The 25,928-nt window shown below is 44.0% G+C and overlaps 1 protein-coding gene across 1 annotated transcript in view; it reads right to left on the reverse strand.

The window, feature by feature from the left end:
- The window catches only part of SLC35A2 (solute carrier family 35 member A2), a 48,180-nt gene that overhangs the window by 7,496 nt on the left and 14,756 nt on the right, over positions 1–25,928 (reverse strand). Inside the window, exons 3-4 of the mRNA XM_082263636.1 lie at positions 24,113–24,264; positions 21,136–21,803 (exon numbers count right to left, since the gene is read on the reverse strand). Coding sequence (XP_082119762.1) covers positions 21,136–21,803; positions 24,113–24,264 — 820 coding nt within the window. The remainder of the gene's footprint in view (positions 1–21,135; positions 21,804–24,112; positions 24,265–25,928) is intronic.

The raw sequence follows: 25,928 nt of genomic DNA on the forward strand, positions 1-25,928 counted from the left end.
TGGATGGTCATTGACAGAGCTCCAGCATTTCTCTGTGGTAAGAGGAGAACCTTCCAGAAGAACAACTCTGCAGCACTCCACCAATCAGGCCTATATGGTGGAGTGGCCAGACGGAAACCACTCCTCAGTAAAACTGACATGACAGCCTACCCTGAGTTTGCCAAAAGGCACTTGAAGGACTCCCAGACCATGAGAAACAAAATTCTCTGGTCTGATGAAACAAGGATTGAAATCTTTGGCCTGAATGGCAAGCATCATGTTTGGAGGAAACTAGGCACCGCTCATTACCTGGCCAATACATCCCTACAGTGAAGCATGGTGGTGGCAGCATCATGCTGTGGGGATATTTTTCAGCTCCAGGAACTGGTAGACTAGTCAGGATTGAGGGAAAGATGAATGCATCAATGTACAGACATCCTTGATGAAAACCTGCTCCAGAGCGCTCCAAACCTCAGACTAGGGCAAAGATTCTTCTTCCAACAGGACAACTACCCTAAGCACACAGCAATGATAACAAAGGAGTGGCTACAGGACAACTCTGTGAATTTCCTTGAGTGACCAGACATGAACCTGATTGAACATCTTTGGAGAAATCTGAAAATGGTTGCACCCCCAACGCTCCCCATCCAACCTGATGGAGCTTAAGAGGCCCTGCAAAGAAGAATGGGAGAAACTGCCCAAAAATAGGTCTGCCAAGCTTGTAGCATCATACTCAAAGACTTGAGGCTGTAATTGGTGCCAAAGGTGCTTCAACAAAGTATTGAGCAAAGGCTGTGAATACATGTGATTTTTTTTTTTTTCAGTTTTACTGTTAATAAATTTGCAAATCTTTCAAACAAACTTCTTTCACATTGTCATTATGGGGTATTGTTTGTAGAATTTTGAGGAAAATAATGAATTTAATCCATTTTGGAACAAGGCTGTAACATACCAAAATGTGGAAAAAGTGAAGCACTGTGAATACTTTCCGGATGCACAAGTGGCGGCTGGTGCATTAGGGGCGCCGCCCCCCCCCCATCCATGCGTCTGGCCCCCTAATCTACATGCGGGGCGCCGGATGTATGGATTCAAATGGGGGTTTTTTAAATTTTTTCTTGAAGCACGTGATTAGAGCCAGAGGCTGTAATAGGCTTCAAAAAAGGGTGGGCTCAAGGCGCAGAGCACTGCGCCCCGAGCCCACCCAGTTGTGTGTCAATAGCGAATGAATATTTGCTATTGTTACACGGATCCTCCTCCTGGCCAATCAGGAAGCGGGTCCTGAGACCCATTTCTTGATTGGACGAAAGGTGAAGCCATGCCATTGACCAAGGTGGAGAAGGAGGGAGGACTCGCAGCAGACTGAGGACTGCCTGCCTACCTGCCCACCCGCTCTTCACGGTGAGTGAGCCGGCGAGGGGGGGTATGGTGTAATCCATCCGACAGCACCCCCCCCCCCCCGGCCCATCGAGCACCAGCCGCCACTGGGATGCACTGTACATTGCTTACTTAATTCCTGTTGTGTAGATTTTTGCCTTTAACATGTGTGATGTACTATACTTTGTGGGGATGTCCTACACTTTTTCAGATGTCCTATTTATTACATTTTCAGATTTTTGTATGCATTATGGGGTTATATTATAGGGTGACGACTGTCTTTCAATTGTGCTCCTGCATTGTAACTCTATCACATGCGCTCCTGATGGAGGTTACAAGCAGCCATACTAACAGATATTGTGCGACCATGGACCACTGAGAGCAGGCCCTGAACAATGAGGTGCAGCTGATGCTGAAGCAAGTTAATAGAGACTGGAAGTAGTTAAGAGGCTGGAGGAGATCAGCAGCATTAAGATACAAAAAAAAAGATGAAAAAAAAAATAGCAATTGTTCAGGATTTACCGTAATTTAGTAAACCAAGGCCTTGTTCACACAGGCTTCAGCTTGTATAACAGAATATGTACAACAAGCTTTTACAGAGCATTTTCAGAGCTTCCGGCAAACTTTGAAAATACCATTTAGCACCAGCTGGGGAATGTTGAACAAAGATCCTTAATGGGATCGCTGACAAGGGCTGGAGGTTCAAGGCCTCAAGCCCACTTTTTTCTGTCTTTGCTACTTGGTGGTAAACTGTGTTGTGCTCCTTTCACAAGGGCTTTCCGATCCGGTCCGCCTGTCAGTTTTTCAGGCAGACCTTATCAGACGCTCCATGCACCCCTAAGGAGCAGCAGATGTCAGCGGTGACATGTCCGCTGACATCAGCTTCTATCCGATCCGATCCTGTCTGTGAAATCCAGACGGATGGAAACCCTATTTTCCATCCGTCTGGAGGATCGGATCTGATGAAAACAGACAGGCGGTCCGTTCTCATCCTATTTCCCATAGAGGAGTGCAGGGCTCTGACAGCTCTCTGCAAAGTAAGTGGAGACGGACTTGTCATCCGCCTGCTCAGTGGGGTTTAGTGGATTGATCCCTGCTGAGTAAAACAGAGTCCGCTGGGTGCAGGGCCGTCTTTAATATTAATTGGGCCCTGGGCAAAAATTTTCTTGGGCCCCCCCCTCCCCCAACCTCCGTTCTTGGGACATACATAAAAATAGCAGGTAGACTCAAAATCAGTTTACTGCAACAGATCCTGCAGTGATTACAGTTGGTTGCTAGAGGTTACAGTCTATCCTTACTGCTCACAGACTTGTTGCTAGAGGTTACAATACATAATTTCTGCTTGCCAATTGGTTGCTAAAGATTACTGCACATTATTGCTGATCACTGATTGGTTGCTAGAGATTACAGCAGATCACTACTGTCCATTGATTATTGATTGCTACAGCTAATTGCACAATATTACCACTGACTGAGCAGTGGAGCAATCCCAAATAATTGCGCAAGTAAAGCGGCACATTAATACACCTACTACAGGAAAGGGTCAGAGATTGCATACGTACTACAGGAGAGGGTCAGAGATTGCATACGTACTACAGGAGAGCCTCAGAGACTGCAGACATACTACAGAAGATGGTCAGAGACTGCAGACATACTACAGGAGACAGTCAGGGACTGCAGATATGGTACAAGCGACGGTCAGAGACTGCGGACATGGTACAGGAGAGGGTCAGAGGCTGCGGACATGGTACAGGAGAGGGTCAGAGACTGCGGACATGGTACAGGAGAGGGTCAGAGGCTGCGGACATGGTACAGGAGAGGGTCAGAGACTGCGGACATGGTACAGGAGAGGGTCAGAGGCTGCGGACATGGTACAGGAGGGGGGTCAGAGGCTGCGCACATGGTACAGGAGGGGGGTCAGAGGCTGCGCACATGGTACAGGAGAGGGTACATGGTACAGGAACACCCTGCAGCCCACCAGCATTACATGTGACATTGCTCTAACTGTAGCCATACCTTCTTGTTCTTGCATGCTCTAACTGTAGCCATACCTTCTTGTTCTTGCATCTATCTCCCTGGTGCTCCCAGTCAAATGTGGCGGGCTGGAGAGGGGAGGGGGAGGAGTGTGATACTGCCTGCTGACTGGCTGTGGATGGAAGGGAGGAGGAGCTCCACATCTAGCCCGCCAATCCCCGACATCAGAGCTCCGATCTGACAGCTCTGCTCTCTCACTCTCACTGACACTGTGCTGGACGGTCAGTACACTGCCCCTGAATCCGGGGACATGCAGGGAGGTTCTGAAGGAGCAGCGCCCTGTCACTTGTGCTTCTGTGCTACAAGTGACAGAAAATAGCGATAGTGGACCTGCTTTGGGCCCCTCAATAAAGATTGGGCCCTGGGCAGTTGCCCCGGTTTGCCCCTTGGTAAAGACGGCCCTGGCTGGGTGGGATGCCTGTGTAAAAGGACCCTTGCTCTGTTTTTTTTCTCTTTCCCCTCCCCATCTTGTGCCTCAGGAATTATGCCTGACACGATGCCCTTTGAGTGATAATTCAGTCTGCAGACCCCCAGTCTCCAACAAGACCCACTGTCTGCCCTGGACATGCACCATGGGCTTTGCAGAGTGTCAATCACATCTGCTGTTCCTTGTGTGGTGCACACAACTTCCAGAGGGGGGGGGGGGGTATAAATACAGATTGCAGCAGATTGGATTTCTGCTTTTAAAGAAAGCCAGCCATAGATAGAGCTATTTCAGTGGCAGCTGGTGCTCGGTAATTCGGGGGGGGGGAAGCAAACCAATGCGCAACCCCCGGTCGGTCAGTTCAACCCACCCCTCTCTGCCTCATTACCTCCTTCCTCCTGTTGGCGGCCGGGGAGTGCTGGATGGCTGAGCCGCTGTCCTCCTCCAGCCGCCGTGTGTCTTCTGCCTCTTCCTGGCCAGTAAGATCGCTTCTCTTTTCAGCCAATCAGGAAAGGGGTCTCACAACCCTCTTCCTGATTGGCTGGGAGGAGAGTCAGTGTGACAATAGCGAATATTAATTCGCTATTGTCACACAACTGGGTGGGAGCTATTGTCACACAACTGGGTGGGAGCCCACTCTTTTCTGAAGCTTATTAGAGCCTCTGGCTCTAATCACGTGCTTCAAAAAAAAAAAAAAAATCCCCGTTGGAATCCATGCGTCCGGCACCCTGCATGTAGATTAGGGGCTGGAAACATCGATGGAGGGGCGGTGCCCCTACGCCCTCAATGGATGGGCCGCCCCTGAGCTTTTTTCATTCCTGCAACCATGGGTTTCAGGAAAGGAAACTGCTCAATTCCCTCATCAACACAGTTAGTGTTAATGGGGGAATCCCTCCAGCGGATGCATTGTATTCTCGAGGTGGGGGGAAGCCTTCCCAGCTGGGAGAATACAGTGATTATTGCTAGCGCCTATAACAGCAATAATCGCATGTAAAATCTGACAGCTTTTGTTGCCATGTTGATCGATCGATCAATTTGGGTACAATCGGCCTGCCCATACATGGTTTGAATCTCAGCCAGTTGCTGCTGAGCCGGCCGAGTTTCAAACTGTTTATGGCCGACTTAAACTGTATGTAAACCCTCACAGACATATGACGTGAACAACCTCAGATGATACACAGAGATGAAACAAATCTCCCTATATACGTTTTATTTGTATATCTGTCTTCAGGTTTCTATATTAGAAATTTTTCTTCCTGTTTTAGCAGTGGGAGGGGAGTCTGGACATGCACTGTGTGTGAGCTGATTGGAAGAAAGACACACACCCCCCTCCATATAGGCAGAGGAGCATTTCTGTAGTCCTTTTTTGCTGTGTTTGCCACAGGTTTTTTACAGCGATTTGAGTTTTTTATGCTTTTTTGGGGGGGAATTTGTTGTTGGACAGATTTAAAAATGCAAATAGTGACAAAATTGCTGTAAAAACGCACTACATGCTTTTTTTTAAGCTTCTACATTAAAGTCTATTGAAGCAAAAAAGCACCGTTTTGCATTTTAAAAAGTCCCTGACCCTTCCCAAAAATGCAGAGGCACAAAAAAATGCATTGATGTGAACGTGTTCCATAGAAACCCATGTTAAAAAAAAATGTCCAACATTTCTGCAAAAAGCATAAAAAAAAAAAACGCATTGGTGTGAATGGAGCCTAAGTCCCTTCCCCGATACAAATTTCCAGCTGCCTTTATCTCCTGTGTTGGAGAACTTGTCAGAAGTTATAATGCTGAAAACAGAGGAACGGAGCAGCAGATAGACACGGGACTTATGCCTCGTACATGCGATCAGATAATCATACGAAAAATATTGCTTTCGAATTGATCGCGCGATAATCTGATTGTTAGTACACAGCTATCGACAGCCGGTCATGAAAGTTCGTCCAACAAAATCCAAAGGGACAAACACGAAAAACTTTTGTCATAAGATAGCCTAGCGAACAACAATCGTTTAACCACTTTAGCCCGGAGGATTTGGCTGCTCAATGACCAGGCACTATTTTGCGATTCGGCACTGCATTACTTTTAACGGACGATTGCACGGTCGTGCAACGCTTTACCCAAACGAAATTGAAGTCCTTTTTTTCCACAAATAGCTTTCTTTTGGTGGTATTTGATCACCTGTGCGATTTTTTATTTTTTGCGCTATAAACAAAAAAGAGCAAGAATTTTGAAAAATTTACACTATTTTTCACATTCTTTTACATGAAATTCTCAATAAAAGAATGTAAAAATCAAAATTTTTTAACATTTTAGGCCAATTTGTTTTCTGCTGCATATTTTTGGTAAAAAAAATCACAAATAAGCGTATTTTGATTGGTTTGCGCAAAAGTTATTGCTTTTACTAATTTCGGGAAAGATTTATGTAATTTTTATTGTTTGTTTTTTTTTTACTAGTAATGGCGGAAATCTGCGATTTTTTTTTTTTTTTTTTTTTTTTTTTTTTTTTGCGGGACTGCGACATTGCGGCGGACAGATCGGACCCCTAACTGACATTTTTAACACTTTTGGGAGGGACCAGTGACATTACTACAGTAATCTAATCAGTGCTATGCATATACTGTAAAAATTACACTATTACACTGGCAGGGAAGGATTTAACAGTATGGTTGATCAAGGGGTTAAATGTGTCCCTATGGGCGTGATTCTAACTGTCAGGGGGCATGGCTTGTGAAGTAATCACAGAGACATGCGATCCTATCTAGTAGGATCACATAGCTTCTGTGATCACTTCAGAGAGAAGGACAGATGGCTGTGTTTACATCAGCCGTCTGTCCTTCTCTCTCAGCTGCGGGAGATTGTGAGTGGCCAGCGGCCATCGGAGCCGCCTGTCACATGCATTGGCTCCCCAGCGAACGAGCAGGGGCGGGAGTGCGCCGGCGGCGCCGCACGCTCGTCCCCTAGAGTCTCCTGAGCGAGTGACATAGTATAACGTTGCTTTGCCCAGGAGCCGCTGCCTGCCGCAGAAAAACTGCGGTGGGCGGTCGTTATGTGGTTAATCAGTACAGTATGTGTCCGCTAAAAATCGATAGGCCAATACCATGCATGATTGGAAACCGGAAAATAACCCGGAAACAGCCTGGCTGCCATTGTTTTTGTTTTGCACTATCCTATACGTAGCTACGCAACCAGGAAGCTTTTCCAAAATCGTATGGAAAAAAAAACAATCATACTTTTAGTAGTACGCAACTTCCGACCCATCAGAGACCGGACAGCACACACAATTTATTTTATGGCTATTTGTAACTGACTCATCATCTTTATGTAAGTAAAGCGGAGTTCCACCCAAAAGTGGAAGTTTAGATAGTGCTAACCCCCTGACATGCCACATTTGGCATGTCATTTTTTGGGGGGGGGGGGGGGGAGCGGGTACCTAGTTTTGACAGGTACCCGCTCCCACTTCCGCTCGGAGGGCCGCGGCGCACTGAGCGGAAGTTCTCCTCTCCCCCTCCCTCCCTGCAATCTTCTGGGACATGTCAGAGGTCCCAGAAGATTGCCGGCCAATCACGACGCGTAGCGCAACTCGCACCCGGCTGTGAAGCCGCAAACTGTCACAGCCGGGTGCCCACACCAGTGATGCCGGCGCTGGAGAGCAGAGAGGGAGAAGAGCAAGGCTTCGGGCGGCCGCATCGCTGGACCGTTGGACAGGTGAGTGTGTTAGGCTGGAATTCCGCTTAACCAATTGTACTATCAAGGCTTTCAGTATATATATATATATATTTTTTTTTTTTTTTTTTTTCAAATATTTTGTCTGTATTAATTATTTTTGTGCTTTACACTTTTTTCCATTAGAGGTACTCTGCACTCCACTAAGTGTATATAACACCCCCTAAAGACGGATAACAATCCAGAAAGGCATCGGGTGTAACAACCTTATGGTTCACTTCTCTATTGTCTGAATGTACTTAGTTACCTACATGATGTTGTCATTTTAGGGCTAGCCACCAATGTCGTCATGTCTATGTAATTATTATCTTTTTTTGTGTCCTTTTTATCTTTTAGCTAAAAAAATTCCAAATTTTATTATACAAACATACCATCTTTCATTGCTTTTATAGCAGTGGTTTATTGTGGTAGACATTAAAAGTCCCATTTGGGGGTTTCCACTTTTCTCTATATTTACGGGATGTGGTCTTATCGGTAACACTCCTTACTCCTCCAACCAGCCCTTTACACAAGTACGTTTGGAGTGACACATCTAAGGGGCATTGCTGTAAATTGGGGTACACTAGGGTTGTCCTCTGAAGAGTGAACCACAATGGATCACTTTTCAGAAGGTGTTTGCCAGGTGGCAGGGAAGCATTATGATGCCTCCCCACCATCTTATTCCTTAAAAACCTGCACCACCTCACTGCAACTGCGTTTTGTTGTACGTGGTTGTGAGGCATCCCCATTCGGTGGAGTGGGATTTGGCCACGAAATGTGATGGGGGGGATATTTCTGTATACCCTCATGTGCTGCCTTTGCCATTACCCCCTCCTAACCACTGCATTCTGTACATTACATATCCCAGACCCCTGCATTCTATTCATTATTCACTCCTGCACTCTGTGTATTAAACACCCCTGACTCCTGCAAATTGTACAGTAAATACTACTAAAACGACACTGTGTAAGTTACATAGTCCTAACCCCTGCACTCTGTACATTGCATATTCTTGACACCCGCATTTTGTAAACTTTTTACATACACCTGATACCTACCCTCCCATTGTTAGTGCAGTTTTGCCACATCCTTATTTCTCCAAGGCACACATTCCACGCTGCTTCCTTTTTCTCTTCTTGCTGAATGTAGGCTAGTGGTCAGGCTCAGGCCCCAGGCCGGTCAGATGGGGGGCCCTGTCAAGTAGGCTGTATGAGGCCCCATGATTTCTAACAGCGACCCTGCCTGTATCATGTCCACAGCCCCTGACCACCTCCTGTACCATGTCCGCAGCCTCTGACATCTCCTGTACCATGTCCGCAGCCTCTGACATCTCCTGTACCATGTCCGCAGCCTCTAATCATCTCCTCCTGTACCATGTCCGCAGCCTCTAACCATCTCCTCCTGTACCATGTCCGCAGCCTCTAACCATCTCCTCCTGTACCATGTCCGCAGCCTCGAACCATCTCCTCCTGTACCAAGTCCACAGCCTCTGTCATCTCCTGTACCATGCCCGCAGCCTCTAACCATCTCCTGTACCATGTCCGCAGCCTCGAACCATCTCCTGTACCATGTCCGCAGCCTCTAACCATCTCCTGTACCATGTCCGTAATCGCAGACTCTGACCATCTCTTGTCTTTTATCATGTCTGCAGTCTCCGAGAGGGTGTCTGGAGAGGAGTCAAGAGTGGGACTCGGGAGCGCCGTTGGGATGGGGATCACAGGAGAAGTCAGACATATGTGGACTGTGGAGAGGAGACTATAGGATAAAAAACCAGAGCATGGTGCACCTAAAGAGGAGGTCAGTAACAGTGCTGCCAGGTCAGTCTGGGGTGGGGGGGGGGGGGTCTTTGGTCACCAGATTCCCCTTTACATCAGTCTGCAGGATTCCCCCTTACAGTGCAATGGAGAACTCTGTGGAAGCTGATGTGAAGGGGAGTTCTGATGTAAAGGGCAATGCTGCAGACCCTGATGTAAGTGGGAACTCTGATGTAAAGGGGAACGCAGTGGACTCCGATATAAGGTGGTCTCTGGTCACCAGAGCACCCCCCTTATATTAGAGTTCCCCTTTGGATCTGCAGAATTACCCTTTATGTCAGAGTTCCCTTGCACTGTAAGGGGGAATCCTGCAGACTCTGATGTAAGGAGGAACTCTTTGCTGGCTGGGTTATATTAACCTGACCTTTGTGTAAATGGACAAATATGGCTTTTGATTTATGTTTAACTTAAACACATTGCTATTAGCTAATTGTTTATAGTTTAAATATTGAGATTTGCACTGTTTAGCACAGAATACGGGCATTTTAGGTACTTTTTTCGCAATGTCAGTGGGGGACGGGGGGGGGGGGTTGAGTGCCCACACTTTTTTTCCCAGGACTTGACCCCTGCATAAACCTACATTTATAGTAACCACTTCAATACAGGGCACTTCAACCCCTTTCTGCCCAGGCCAATTTTCAGCGATGTTTCACCTTGAATTACAATTGCGCAGTCATGCAACGCTGTACCCAAATTACATTTGTATCATTTTTTCCCCCACAAATAGAGCTTTCTTTAAGTGGTATTTGATCACCACTGGGTTTTTTATTTTTTGATAGTTTTTCTTCATTTCTGTTATAACTTTTTGTAAATAGGTACATTTTCGCCTTCACTGATGGTCACTAATATGTAACACTCATATGCACTGATGGACGGCACTGATCGGCATTATGATTGGCACTGGTGGGCATTACTGAACCCCCACCTGTCAGGAGAGCCGCTTATCAGCTCTCCTCTAGTCACGCCATGTCAGCAGTGAATAGAGGAATGCAGATAACCAGCACTTCCTGGTTACGCTGTAATCAGGAATATATTATACGTACCTGCTTTGTGTAATGGTTATGCACAGAGCAGCCCTGATCCTTCTCTTCCTGGGTCCCTCACTGGCGCTCCTGGCTACTCCCCCCTGATCAGTGCCCCTAATAGCAAGCCAACTGCTATGGGGGCACTTGTTTATGTTCTGAAGGCCCGTACACACGTACCGATCGTCGGCATACAAACGTCGGTGGACGAAGGATCTGCCGATTGTACGCGTGTTAGTATGGTGCCTCCGACAGATGTCTGCGCACAATCCGCGGACAAAAGTCTTTCTTGCAAACATGAAAATATTTGTATGCCGACACCAGAACGGACGATTGTACGCCTGTCAGTACACAATTCGGCCGACAGACCGCAGATTTGCAAGACTGGGCATGCTCAGAAAATAGAAAACACAGGGAAAGTTAACCATTACATGACATCACTTCTGCAGTCGGCGGACAAAATTCTTGTGCTGTCCTTGTGCTGTCTTTGCACTTTTCAGCAGACACCGACATCCCGGGGAGAAAAGAGGAACATTTGTAAGCCGACCATCGGTACGTGTGTACGGGGCTTTAGACTTGTTTGAGTTCTGAGGCTCCTGTTCACATTGCTGGATCAAGATGGTGATCAGGTAAGTATTGGGGGCTAAGAGTGGAGCTGCACACAGAAGGTTTTTACGTTCATGCATAGAATACATGAAGGTAAAAAAAAACCTTCAGCCTTGTCTGGGGCTGGCTCGTCTGTCCCTCTGGGCCTGTTTTGGAGCTGCTGGCTTCCTAGGAGTGATGGTGGTCTGCATGGGTGTGTGCCTGAAGTCTTATTTTCGTATGTTTCATTAAATAGATACTTAAAAAAACTTCAGCCTTTACAAACACTTTTACTGTTTGTGGGGGTTAATTCATCTAAAATGCTATTTGTAATATTCAACATGCAGAGGGTTACTGTATTGCCATTGGACACTGGTGCATTACTGACCAGTGGCAGCCAATTAACCCCTTAGTGCTGTAATGTACAAGTGACCAATGGCAATACATTAACCCGCTGCATAGTACAATAGCATTAAAGAAAGAAATAAAAAAAAAAAAAACACCAATAAAATCACAGTTCAGACAAAGCAGTGCAGCATTTTTATCCGCCTCACGGTAGAGGGCGCTCCCCGCAGGTTGAAGCGGCAGCACTCCTTCTCTTCCATCCCGCCTCCTGGCCTCTGAATGACCGCACGCCAGGCAGGGCCTAGGAAGCTCCTGTCAGGGAACTGACTATAACAAATTCTCCTGCACTCAACAGTGATGTGGCTGCGGTAAGTCTATGGCTCTGGGTATATGCACAGATTTTGCATATGTTGATCTACAATGGACCCAAAGTCACCAGAACAGTGTCCAGCACGCCGGAGGACCTTCCAAGTGGCTGACGCATTTCCAGAGGAGATCCCCTCTTCTTCAGAGCTAGTCTACCTTACATGGGTTATAACACTCCCTTACTCTATTCAAAATAAACTCTCTGCCGCCTGGTTGGAGTCCCGAACAAAGCCGGATTTGGCTTTGATCGGGTCTCCGATCGTGTAACCCAGAAGCAACTTCACAGCATCACTTTTGGTTTACTCAGGTGCCAATGGTGCCGATTTTAAAAAAAAAGTGTCTGTATTCAAAAATGCAGATTTCCGCGTTTTGAATACTTTGAAGTGGAGGGGTGCGGGGTGTTTAGACCCCCCGATCTCTCCATAAAGTGTACCTGTCACTGCCTATTGCTGTCACAAGGGATGTTTACATTATTTGTGACAGCAAAAAAGTGATCAGATTTTTTTATAAAATAAATAGGAAAATTAAAAAATTATTAAAGTGCCCCTGTCCCCGCGAGCTCAGGCACCAAAGAAAACGCATACGTAAGTCGCACCCACAAATAAAAATGGTGTTCAAATCACACAAGTGAGGTATTGCTGAGATCTTCAGAGTGGGTGTATTAATTCTAGAAAAAGATCTCCTCTTTACCTCTAAACTGGTAACCGTTTTAAAGCGTTGCCTATGGAGATGTAGTTTGTTGCCATTTCACAAGTGTGTGTAATTTCAAACCATAACATGTTGGGTATCTATTTACTCGGCGTGATATCATCTTTCACAATATACAAAAGAAATTGAGCTTGAAAGACCGCTGCGCAAAAACCGCATGACAAAAAAAATATTTCAAACAACTGCTATTTTATTCTTCAGAGTTTTTGCTAAAAAAAAAAATCATAATGTTTGGGGGTTCTAAGTAATTTTCTAGCAAAAAATACTGATTTCAACTTGCAAACAACATGTCAGAAATAGGCTTAGGTCTTAAGTGGTTAATGTCATTCAGTTTGGGGGGGGGGTGTTAGATTTACTTTCTTTAAAAAGGTTTGTGCGGCTGATCACAGCCAGTTAAATTTCTACTTTGTATCTGTAATATGCACTGGAAAATGATAGAATCAATCTGCTTTATATAAGCAGGTGTTTTTTTTTTTTTTTGCACATGAAGTTTCGATGACATTACATTTGCAGCCACTCTGTGGCTTGGTTTTGCATCTCTTATTTTGAAATGCTAATGTATGCCATTTACAAGCTCCTGCAACATGCAAGCATATACTATATCTGAGTAATAGAGACAATGTTTCTGCACAAACTAGTTATCAAAGGCCAGTGGCTTTATAATCTCTGTGACTGTATACTGTTAACCAAGATAACAAAACACTTTAACTTGCAGTGAATGATCTAATAAGAGAACTGCTTACTGGTTGCACCTTAGTGAAGGTCTAAACATTTTCGTTTAGTATTAAAGTAGAAGTTCAGATTTAATTTCACTTTAAATATTTTGCTTGGTCCAAGTTGAACCCCAAAAACAATTTCCATTACAAAGTGATATGGCACTGTATGTGGTGTAAAATACTGTTACCATATTACATTAGCTATAGACAGGAGGAGATGCTGTGTTTCAGCAGCACTATGGGTGACCTACTGTCTGTTGCCAGGTTAGAGCAGCGTTCAACCTTTCTCCAGTCAAGGCATCCTTTAAAAACTATGGACAATCTTGAAGCACTCTTTAAAAATTATGGACAGTCTCGAGGCACCCCATTTCAAAATGTAAAAATGTTTCTATTAGTTTTACATAAGGCAGCAACATCCACACAAGGATACCCAACGCTAGAGGTAACTTATGGCACTTTTCCACTGCAAGTAGCGGGTCGGCTCTACTCGGCCCGGTTTGCTTTTCCACTGCTGGTACCGCATGGTATAGTGTCGGAACGGTTCGGTACGGTATGGTTTTGCTTTTCCACTAAAGTAGTACTAAGTTAAGTGGGTGGGATAACAACGGGGTGGGTGGGATTCTCTGACCAATCAGTGGCTAGTAGTGACTGCATGCAAAGGATTGTGGGATATGGTACCATTTTGGTACCTGTTGGAACCACAATCGAGTAGGTACTGTTTTTTTCAGAGCCGTACCGTTCGGTTCCATGCAGTGGAAAAGCAAACCTATACCGTACCGAACCGTTCCGACCCTATACCATGCGGTACCAGCAGTGGAAAAGCACAAAAGCGTGCCGAACCGGTACGGTTCCATGCAGTGGAAAAGCGCCATTATTCTTGCAAACTGGTACTGACTAGTATTCCAATGTTTCTCCTCTCCCTCAGTTTCTCTCTGTCACTCAGCTAATGTGATCCCAATGCTGATAGAGAGGGGCAGGGGAGGGTAAAAAAAAGAATGCTGTACAGGTGACTGACATCCTCCTTATCAACTGATGAGGTCATTAGAACACTGGCCGCTAGCTAGAAAGTTGTAATATCGCACAATGAGAACCTATGGCTTTGTGTAACTAAAAGGCCGGCTTCATCCACACGCCAGCTTCTTTACACTTTTTGGGCAATTTGTAGGCATTTTGCTGAAGCACCCCCTGAAGAAACCTCAAGGCACCCCAGTTGCAAAAGCCTGGATTAGAGAGTCAAGCTGAGTGCTCCTACGCTATTCAGCAGAAACCTTATCTTTTTATCAATTGATAGACTTCCCCCTAAAGGTAAACGTCTCCCTTAACCAATCTCCTGATTGGCAGAGAAGTACTCTACCTGCCGCTCTTTATTTCCGGCAGCAGACAGGAAGTCACGTGTACTGCTGACTGAACACAGATCCACATACTGTAGGTAGCTAAAGCTTCTACAGTTTATTACAGCAGATACAATGGCTGCATCAGTCTGTAATGGAAATAGCTTGAACCAATCAATGTAAAATTAAATTCTACGTTAAGGTGAAACCTAAAAGCCATCCACAGTGTAAACCAGCCCTTTGCATATTAAAACTTACTTTTACCCCACAAAAAAAAAGTGTACCCGTCTTTAACTAGCAAACACAATGCTGTTTATGTAGATGACATGGTAACCTTTTTCTTTCAGGAATAATGAGTTTTTATCAAGAAAATTAGCAACCTATTTGGATGCGAATCACTTCACAAAGATTAGGAGGCCGTTGTTCTGTGTATTTGTGACCACCATGCCTATAATACTGAACAGAAAGCAAACAGATTTGCACAGATTTACCATTAAAAGGGTGAGACCGATTTTCACATAAAACAGATTTACACAATTATCAGTGGCAGTTTTTATTTTTTATCCCAATCTCTCTCCAGAGGAAGAATTTGATTGAAGCTGCCTAATTATTTAAAATCTGTCTCAAATCTGCCTGACTGCTCCGGTTTTATCATTTCTTAGCTGTGCAACAGAATTGATAAATGTACCCCTTGTAAAGCACAATGCCTGCTTTAGGTCGGCCAATACACTGTTTGAATCTAAGCCGGTTCAGCAGGAACTAGACGAGATTCGAACAGTTAATGGGCAGGCTGAATGTACCAAGTTGATCCACCAGTCTGCCAGATTCCCTTGCGATTATCACTAGCGGCTGCTATAGCCGCTAGCGATAATCACTGTCTTCTACCAGCAGGGACGGCTTCCCCTGCACTGGCAAAAGACAATTGCTCAGCAGGAGGGATTCCCCTGTCAGTGTTGATGGGGGAATCAATGCAAATTTCTTTCCTGCAACCATGGATAGTAGGAAAGAAACTTGCCCGTCTACGGCCTGCATTAGCTCTACTGTAATCGTATTTTACATTCTTCCACAGTCATTTCAAACTATTAAAATGCCAAAAGATGCTTTCACAGTAGCAAGTTCTGCTGACTATCTAAGATTAGCCCAAGTCTCTCACAACTTAACTACCCAAAGCTGACATAGAAACAACACAAGGACAGCTTAACCTAAACTTCACAATCCTCTTTTTAAAGAGCAATTTTGCTTTTTCTGAGAGGAAAAAAAAAACATTCCTCTCTGGGTGATCAATGTACATTGCAGGGTTTTTAACAAACTATTGCAGATTCCTACCTGTTTCTGCTCTGCAGGATTAGCAGTTTTGTTCCATTAGGTCTTTTGGACACTGGTTCTGAATGGGAGTGACTAACACATGTTAAATCAACTCGTGCACTTCGTATTGTGTTGAGAAAAGTTAGTGTCTGCATCCCTTTAGAAGCGATTTAGCACTTCAGCTCTGGAAGGTTTAACCCCCTTCATGACCAGGGCATATTTCACACAAATAGAGCTTTTTTTTGGGTGGCATTTGATCACCACTGAGTTTTTTTTATATATAAAACGGGGGGGGGGGGTGTAATTACTTTCTGCTTTAAAACATATCCAATAAAACACACAAAAATTTAATTTCTTCATGAATTTAGGCCAAAATATATTCTGTTGCATGTCTTTGGTAAACAAAATCCCTATAAGTGTATATTGATTGGTTTGTGTGAAAGCTATAGTGTCTGCAAATGATGGTGTATATATAAAAACATTTTTTTTTTACTACTACTAATGGTGATGATCAGCGACTTATAGTGGGACCATGATAGTGTGGTGGGCAATCTGACACTGACTGGGGTAGGAACTAACTGACACCACCAGGGACACTAATACAGTGATCTGTGTGAATACTATACACACTGGGTTACCATCTAGGGGCAATTAAAGGGTTAACTGTGTGCCTAACAAGTGCAATATATGCGGCTTTTACTAGTAGATGTGGCTAATTTCTCTCAAATGGTTTGCAGGGAAAAAAAACAGCAATATCTCTGCTCCATGTACACTCCGGGTGTTGTTCATAAACACAGGGCTCTGTACTGTGGTTTGCTAAAGCCTCGTACACACGCAACGATTGTTGGCCGACCGATCAGCCGTCTTTTGTCCAGTGTTGTTTTGTTGGTTGAATTGTGCTCTAGATTGCACACAAATTTTATCGGCCAACAAAAACCAACTGCAGAAGTGATGTCATGTTCTGGTTTACTTTCCGTGTGTTTTTTCTTCTCTGAGCATGCCCAGTCTTGCTCATCTGATTTTTGTCTGCCGAAATCTGTACTGACTGAGGAACAATCGGCCGTTCTGCTGACGGCCAACAAATTTTATAGCATGCACACCAGATTTTGTTCGGCCGAAAAGTCGCAGTCGGTTGTTGGAAGCATCATACTAACAAGCCGACAATCGGCCGATCGGACGTTGGCCGAAAATTCACGGCTAACAATCGTTGCGTGTATACAAGGCTTAAGATGATCAGCAGGTCCCAGCCAATGATTTAACAGACTTGTGCTGTACTGAATGACAGCACAGATGGGGTGGCCGGCGCGTGCCCCTACCCAAAAAATGCCGGAACACTTATATGTGCAGAGCAGCTGCCCTGTTGCATGGGGCGGTCTACAAAAGGTTGACCCTTCGGGAGTAGCCTACCAAAAAAAAAAAAAAAAAAAGACCTTTTTGTTCCAGAGAATGCCTAAAACCTGCCTTGTATCAGTTCTTTGATCACGCAGGAAATGACATTTATGGGGGGGTTCTGTACATCAAGTGTGTACAGAATGCTTTAAGGATTGCAATATTACATAGAATTTTTCAGAGAGTTACAGAGGCTGCAGTTTGAAAAGGAAGGGTATTTTTAATAAAACATTAAGTGGAGTTATCCTTTAAATTCATGTTGTGAGCTGATCATTGCACATTAGAGGAAAGTGTCAAAGCAAAGTACAAATAGAAAAAAAAGAGACTCAGTACTGTTAAATCCCTTCTATAGGTTTTATGGCATAACTGATAACTGTATTTCTCCTCATTTTCTTTCAGACCACACATATGTGTTCCCCAACATGCATTTTAGTCGTCCTTCCCGTGCGGCAAAAGACAGGGGAGGTTAGTCAGCACTGCATCAGTAATAAATACTCAGACAATATAGAAAGGAAAAAATGGTAATAAATACAAATTGTTTTATTTTACATTTGAACAGTTAATGTTTAGTACAAGAATAAAAACAAAACAAAAAAAAAAAAGGACATGCAGAACAGAGCAAGAGGGAGGGGGAAGGACAGTGTCACTTAGGGGGGAGCTCGTCACATAATGGGGATATTAGTGGATATCAGGCAGAAAGAGGCATTTGTGCAAAGAGAAAAAAATTAAAAAGGCTTTCCTGTACCCAAAAACACCATTCAGAGCCCCGCCCACCATAGCAACCAACCCTACTAGCGGTTTCCCAATCTTCTTTTCCTAGCTGCAATACAATATGCAACTCAAAGAAAGTTACTAACAAAACTAAACTAGTTCAGTACAAAAACATGGGTGCTGCCACTGCTTTTCTTTTTATGTGCGGATTCCATCATTCCTGCTTTGCTACTTAGCAAGTCACTGAATCAGGACAAGCAATGCAGTCATTGATGTAAGACTTGGGGGTCTCTTATGATGCACCTACAAGTACTAGGACAGCGACTCATTATGTAGTTAAAGTGAGGATGGCAGCATTCCCTTTAAGTGTAAACATACAAGCCATGCTAAGAAGAAAAAAAAAGAGAAAACTCTATACTGACCAATCGCAGTATATACACTCCTAATCCAATGAGCTAACCAGTGGTGATCTCAGCATGGACAGGTACCTGCCTTGGTGCGATTGCATTAAGAGACAGGTACAAAGCATGCACACTGCAGCATATGATCCTTTTTCTATCGGTCAGAAAAAAAAAAAGTCTAAAGTTGCTATAACAAGCTTGTAGTGGTTAAACATAGATGAAGACTGAACAACCAAACAACAACACATGCATAGTTTGAGTAACCAAGACACATCATTGGCCTCTCCTGGAATAAAATTCAAGCAGCCAAAATTATTATAAGTTCCACAAGAAATTCACACCAGCCAATCAATGGCTATGTACATTCTTACTCAACAATCGAAAGTCTTGTCCCAATGACCAAGGTGTAAAATAATCAAAGATCAAGACACACCAACCCCCTACCAGACAGCAAGCTACCACAGCTCGTAGATGTTTCACTGTCCAATCATATCTTAGCAAGCAATCATAACTCATTACAGTCCTCAACCACCAAATTGGGTTTATATACATCTTTTAATAATAATAAAAAAAATAGGTCAAGCTGTGCACACGGTCATACAATCCTAGCAATGTGGGTAATCAAACTAGTGATGCACCGAAATTTCAGACGAAAATAGGGTTTCCAGCGTTGTGCCGATAATGCCTGCGATTTTTTAATAGGTCATGTGACTCAAAAACGCAAGACAGGTGCGTTTTTTTAACTTACCAAAAATGCAGCAAGCAGGATTTTTAACACCACTTCAAAAGGAGCCAACAATAAATTCATATTCATTTAAATTCGTGATATTAAAAAGTCAAATAGAATACATGTATAAAAAATATATATATTTATTTTTAAAACTGTCAATTTCGGCCAAGCACATCCTGAATTTTCGGTTTTGGCACCAGATTTTTAATTTAGGTGCACCACTAAATCAAACCAAAACTAAAATGTCAGTTCTGGGTGGACACTGGAGCATTATATCACTAACCAGCTCCATTTCTCCCTAAACTACAGGGCAGAGGTGTCTGCATTTGAGATCCTAGCTCTAACTGCTGGCTATGGCCTCACCCGTTGGTGTTTTCCTGGTGAGGGCACCCCCCTAGCTGTGGATTCACCCTTCTCCCCGTTGGTGTTTTCCTGGTGAGGGCATCCCTAGCTGTGGCCTCACCATTCTCCCCGCTTGTGTTTTCCTGGTGAAGGCACCCCCTAGCTGTGGCCTTACCATTCTCCCCGTTGGTGTTTTCCTGGTGAGGGCATCCCTAGCTGTGGCCTCACCATTCTCCCCGCTTGTGTTTTCCTGGTGAGGGCACCCGCTAGCTGTGGCCTTACCATTCTCCCCATTGGGGTTTCCTGGTGAGGGCACCCGCTAGCTGTGGCCTTACCATTCTCCCCGTTGGGGTTTTCCTGGTGAGGGCATCCCTAGCTGTGGCCTCACCATTCTCCCCGCTTGTGTTTTCCTGGTGAGGGCACCCACTAGCTGTGGCCTTACCATTCTCCCCATTGGTGTTTTCCTGGTGAGGGCATCCCTAGCTGTGGCCTCACCATTCTCCCCGCTTGTGTTTTCCTGGTGAGGGCACCCACTAGCTGTGGCCTTACCATTCTCCCCATTGGGGTTTCCTGGTGAGGGCACCCCCTAGCAGTGGCCTCACCATTCTCCCCGTTGGGGTTTTCCTGGTGAGGGGGATTCAGGTCAACAGCAGCCACAGGTGAAATAGTCTTCAGCAGACTGACCCTTGGGGCAAGTGTATTTGACAAAGAATGTAACAAAACATTTCTAAATGTAACACATTCAGCAGGTATGCTGTATCAATGGTTATAATACATTGTTGGTGGGAGGTGTAATCAAGAAAAGATGTGTACCCCAATAGTTAGGCACTAGTAGGAAGGTCCCTGATCGGGAAAGTTCTGTTCATGTACCTGTGAATATACAGGAATATACCAATTTTAAGTACATCATTTGTAAAAAGGATTTGAAGTGGATAAGACGTCTAGTCATAGTAGGGGTAGCCAATTTGTAAGCTGGTTCACTGCTTTGCCTATCAACTGACCAGAAGAAACCAACAGTGCTTAGTACCTTAGTCACTGACAGACCAAACATCCCTACAGATAGCAAAACGGCAACCACCACCAGCTGACTAACAGATCCACTTAATAAGGACCTTATACTTTTGAAAGTATCGATCGTCAGGTTTATGCAAGCGCTGACAATTTTAAAATCTGCTTTTTTTTTTGGGCAAAGGCATTTCATTGTTAGACCTACGAACTGCCTTTAATTTACTGCCAAGCCTCTTCTTAATGCTAAGAGAAAACTGCCAAATAGGAAAGATGTCCTAAAATGCAATGCTGCCATGACAGGCAAAGTATTCGGAACATTCCATAACTTGCATCAAGCTGATGGATACTTTAGCTCAAAAGTGCAGGGCCTCTTTACAGGAATAACAAGTTCACACAGACATACTTCATACTCATGAAGTCTTAGCTAGTCTCACACACACACACACACACACACACACACACACACACGTCATTTCAACACCAACAATCTATGTACAAATACGGAGATATAGTAAGTACCCAAATGCGTATATACATGTGCATACTGGTAGGTTGTATAATACACAGATTCATAGTCTATATCTTGGTATAGAAAGAACTGACACCAAATGGGAAATTAAAGAAGAGCCCACATACAGATGTCAGTATCCCAGCAGCATAATTAGAATACCAATAGGGGGCATTAGAGCAATAACCATGGTGAATTCCCCTCAGAGAAGCCTTGCTATCAACACCATTCCAGAGGGTGCATAGCACCACCTTTTGTACACCTATCAAGAAGAAAAGGGGAACGGGGAATGGGAGGATTGCAGGAGGGCAATTAGATATGGCAAATAATTCCTTCATTTGGTGAGCACTGACTTTGGTAAAAAGGCCTCCTTTTGTGAGGAAGTCTGATTGACAGTAGACAAGGCAGGATCGGGTGTCCTTGGTAGGCTGTATAAATATACTGCCCCTATGACCAGGCCAGCTCCCACTGCGAAAGGTAGGTCTATGTGGAATCCAAATAGGTGGACAGAGGCTGCTGTGGAGACCACTATGGACAGCGATGTGGCAAAGCCCTTCAGGATGTTGTCAGCATATTTCACCACCACAGCTACAAGGAGACCTCCAAAGGCCTGGTTGAAAATGACGCACCACACCAGTGGCGTGTATCCAAAAAAGAAGCCACGTTCAGCTACAGCAGCTCCGTCTTGCTGCCACATGGCCAGAAGTCCCAGAACTGTGCCAAAGATGCCAAGTTGGATGTTACGCAGCCATACTGAAGCCGAGCTGCCTTTTAGGATGCGTTCAAAGTAAACTCCTGCAAAGCCAGAGGACAGGCAGGATACAGCTACAGCAATCAGGCCTACTATGTAGTTCTGTCCAGTCGCTGATACGCTCTCCTTTCCACCAGACTGCTCGGACTGCACGATGGCCACCCCAGCAAAGAGGATAACCAGGGACCCCCACTGGAGCCGTGACAAGCTTTTTCTCAGAAGGAGGACAGAAAATAGAGCTGTGGTCAAAATCTTCAGCTGATAAGTAACCTGTGAACAGAAAGACACAATTATGTTTGAGGAGGGGAAAGAGGAGGACAATGGGAAAATGCAGAAGCCACATTAAGCACTAGTGGGTAGCAATGGACTATAGCATACTGGCATTAGAGGGTCAGGATATATAAACTGATATCCAGAAACTAGGGATGCATCGATGCCAATACAAGGAATTGTGCTAGTATCGTTACTCGCGCAAATGTTTTCAGTACCAAAACCGATACTTTGTGGTGCGATTTGCGTAAATACAAAATGAATGGGCGCAAATTGCACAAGAATTGCATGCGATTTGAAAAGGAATGCGGTGCGATTCCTGCTCGAATCACATGATATTTGTGTGTGTGTGTGTGTGTGTGTGTGTGTGTGTGTGTGTGTGTGTAAAGGGAAAAGCGTCATTTAGTGGGCAGTTTATTAAAAATGTGGATATGTGAATGCAGCGCTGCTTAAAAATATCAATATGAATAAATAAAAGTGTAAAAAAATGACGATCATATACTCATAATTATCATAAAATTATACAAACATATATTTCTAATAATCAAATAAATAGAATTAAATGAATATATTGTGCTTAAAATAAAAGTCCATTAATAAATCCTTCCGGAGTGATATGTCCTTCTCCAATATTTATAAAGTGCTTGAGTGCTTAATCTGTGCTTTTCATGGGGTTCCCCCCTTCAGATGTCTACTTACCACTAACTAGATATAAGCAGGCATGAATAATTAGACTTTGCACTCCGCATCTCCAATAAGGGAAGGAAAAAATGTTGCTGGAAGATCAAGGTTCATTCCCCGTGTCCTCAAGAAAAAAGACTTCTTCTATGAGGCTGCAGAAGTCTTTTTTCTTGAGGACACGGGGAATGAACCTTGATCTTCCAGCAACATTTTTTCCTTCCCTTATTGGAGATGCGGAGTGCAAAGTCTAATTATTCATGCCTGCTTATATCTAGTTAGTGGTAAGTAGACATCTGAAGGGGGGAACCCCATGAAAAGCACAGATTAAGCACTCAAGCACTTTATAAATATTGGAGAAGGACATATCACTCCGGAAGGATTTATTAATGGACTTTTATTTTAAGCACAATATATTCATTTAATTCTATTTATTTGATTATTAGAAATATATGTTTGTATAATTTTATGATAATTATGAGTATATGATCGTCATTTTTTTACACTTTTATTTATTCATATTGATATTTTTAAGCAGCGCTGCATTCACATATCCACATTTTAAAGAGCACTTGCACTTTTTTTGCAGCTAGCAGCTTTTCTAAAAACACTCAATTTATTTATAGCACTGAGTGAGCACTCTTTCACTCAAATCCATAAGCGCAGGGTCCCTCAGTTCACAGTTTATTAAAAATGTTAGAACTCACATGAGGTAAAGTTCAAATGCAAAATATGCACAGGTCTCCTGGTCCCGCCACAGATCAAAAAAAAATCAGACTGCTAATGGTGCACACAGGGCTAGAAAATATGAACAGGCGGTCCGCCCCCAAGCTGACATCACTTCTGAAACACACACACACACACACGAGTGGTGGGTGAAATCACATGGGATTTGGACAGGAATCGCACCGCATTCCTGTTCAAATCCCATGCAATTCTTTGCAGTGTGATTTGCATCCATGTATTTTGTATTGATGCAGATCGCACCGCAAAGTATCGGTATGCAGTATCAGCGAGTGCTTAACCAAAAGTATCGGTATTCGTACTCGCCAATAAAAACCGGTGTCGATGCAACCCTACCAGGAACATTTGAAATATATAGCTACCATTTCATCGGACAAAGGATTTGTAACTCTGCTCAGCCAGTCTTGAGATTACCATGTATTTGCCAACTTGCACAGCTAAGCAGGTAACATTTATTTCCAGGCTTAGAAATTAGGTTTCGTCTGCCACCTCTTGGCCTTCAGCCTGCTTGTGGGGTAATAGAAACAAGTCATGGATACTGACCTATTTAGCAGGAAGTAAGATGGAATCAACAGTTCCTGGCTGTGTACTTCTGCAGTCACAAGACTGGCTGTACAGAATAAAAAAACATTTTGGCAGGTAAAATAAACCTATAAAACAGCTGATCAGATTCAAACCAGTGCTGCAAAATGACTGTTGTAGAATTACCAATTCATTATGAGTTGTCTTAGACAGGCATTCCCTTAAAGGCCCAAAGTGTGACTGTAGTAGAAAAATTAGGCTGCCAAATTCCTCTCAGTTCTGTGTGAGTTCTTCTATTTCCATAAATATGAAACAAGGAAAGGGATAGGTGTTCTGTGTTGCCAAAGACTCGGGGCACTACTCACCTGAAACGTGGCTGCCGGAAGGTTTGATATTGCCACATACTGAAGGTTATTCTGTAACGTGTATATAAGTGAGGGCACTGCGAGCTTTAACGTGTCCATATACTGAATAATGATGGCATCGTACAGATACACAACTAGTTCCTTGACATTGCCTGCAAGAAATAAATATACACAGAGCATTATGATTAGTATCACTGCAATCATTACCTTTTGCACATACAGCATGCAAGCCATTTTGAAAGACTCTGCAATATTTTTGAGAAGGGACATAATGAAATCAGGAATAAAAGACTTATAGGCAACCTGAAAAACAAAAACGTATCCAAGCACAGCAACACAAGTGGACCTGCACATTAGTCACCTCACTTACATGTAATGAAGAATGTCCCACATTGTGCGGGCCGCTGCATCCTAGGAAAATCTTCACTGCAGGAATGCCTTGTTCTCTTCCTGTCTTTGCACTTCTGGCAATACAGTGGTTATTAGCTTTGGGTCTTCAGTAGAGATGGGCTCGAGCATTTTCTAGTCCCCACGTGCCCGATCCCACCAGGAAGCCGACACTGCACTCCACTAATCACAGGCAGGGATACATTTCTCGATCCGCAGCTGCACAGACCGGGAAAGGTCTCACTGCCTGTGATTAACGGAGTCCATTGTCGGCTTCCTGGTGGGATCAAGCACGTGGGGACTCAAACACGCTCAAGCCCATCTCTAGTCTTCAGGTAGAACAGCAGTACAGATGGTCCAACAGGGACACCCTCCTTCCACTAAAATAAAAAAAAAAAAGTTCTTTGATTACACTGCTTGTAACATGCTCTATGAATGGGGGAGAGAATCCTGCGACTGCTCAGACTCTCTCCCATTCATTGATCATGTTACAAGTAGTGTAAGCAATAAAGGAAAATAAAAGAACCTTTTCTTAATGGAGGAGGGAATGTGCCCCCCCCATCAGACCATCTGTACTGTTGTTCTGCCTAAAGACCTGAATCTGATAACTACAGCACTGAAAGTTTAGACAGGAAAAGGGCATGGCCTCCATACAGGAAGATTTCTCCAGGATCCAGCTTCCTGCATGACATGGGGAATACCTCATAACAGGTAAGCAATGTGACTAAAGCTGTAGCGATTCTTCTCTTTAAAGCCCAACTCCAGGCAAAAAAAAGTTTTTCTCCCATGCAGTAGGGCTGTGCCCGCACTGCACAGGTTAACTGCTGTTTTTTTCAAGGGGAGCGTAGGGCAGAGATATACCTACAAGTCCGGCTTGGCACTCCCGCTCTTGAATAGTGGACTGTTCCTGACCTCATCACACCCAGAGCAGGTTCCAAAGACCAGCAACAATCCACAATGGACCGTGGGGGAGTGCCGTTATCTGGAGGTTCAGATGAGTATAAACTTTCTGCTGACCCCTAGAAAAAAATTGAGCAGTTGACCAGTGGAGTTTGGGCATAACCCCACTGCATGGGAGGGGTTGGGCTTTAAGCTTAACTTCAGCTTCGAACACTGACAAGCTGCTGCTATTATATAAATTGTATTAACAATTACTAAAGGATAGCATAGAAACATTTTTATCTGGAGAATTGATCCAAATGCCATTCTTATCCAGTTATGTCTGACAACATTGCAAATGTCCTGTGATAAAATATATATGCAATGGAAAAAAGGAGGGTGTGGACTGTAATCAACTATAAAGAGGCACTGTTATCAAGAAACGCTTTTCAGGCTGCTAACCTAAATAAAATGTTTAATATATATATATATATATATATATATAGCAATTCATCATGCCTTTTGCCTATAGCAGCTAAGAAATGAGGGG

The sequence above is a fragment of the Pelophylax lessonae genome (genome assembly GCF_965119305.1).
Source record: "Pelophylax lessonae genome assembly, chromosome: 7".
Classification (NCBI taxonomy): Eukaryota; Metazoa; Chordata; class Amphibia; order Anura; family Ranidae; genus Pelophylax; species Pelophylax lessonae.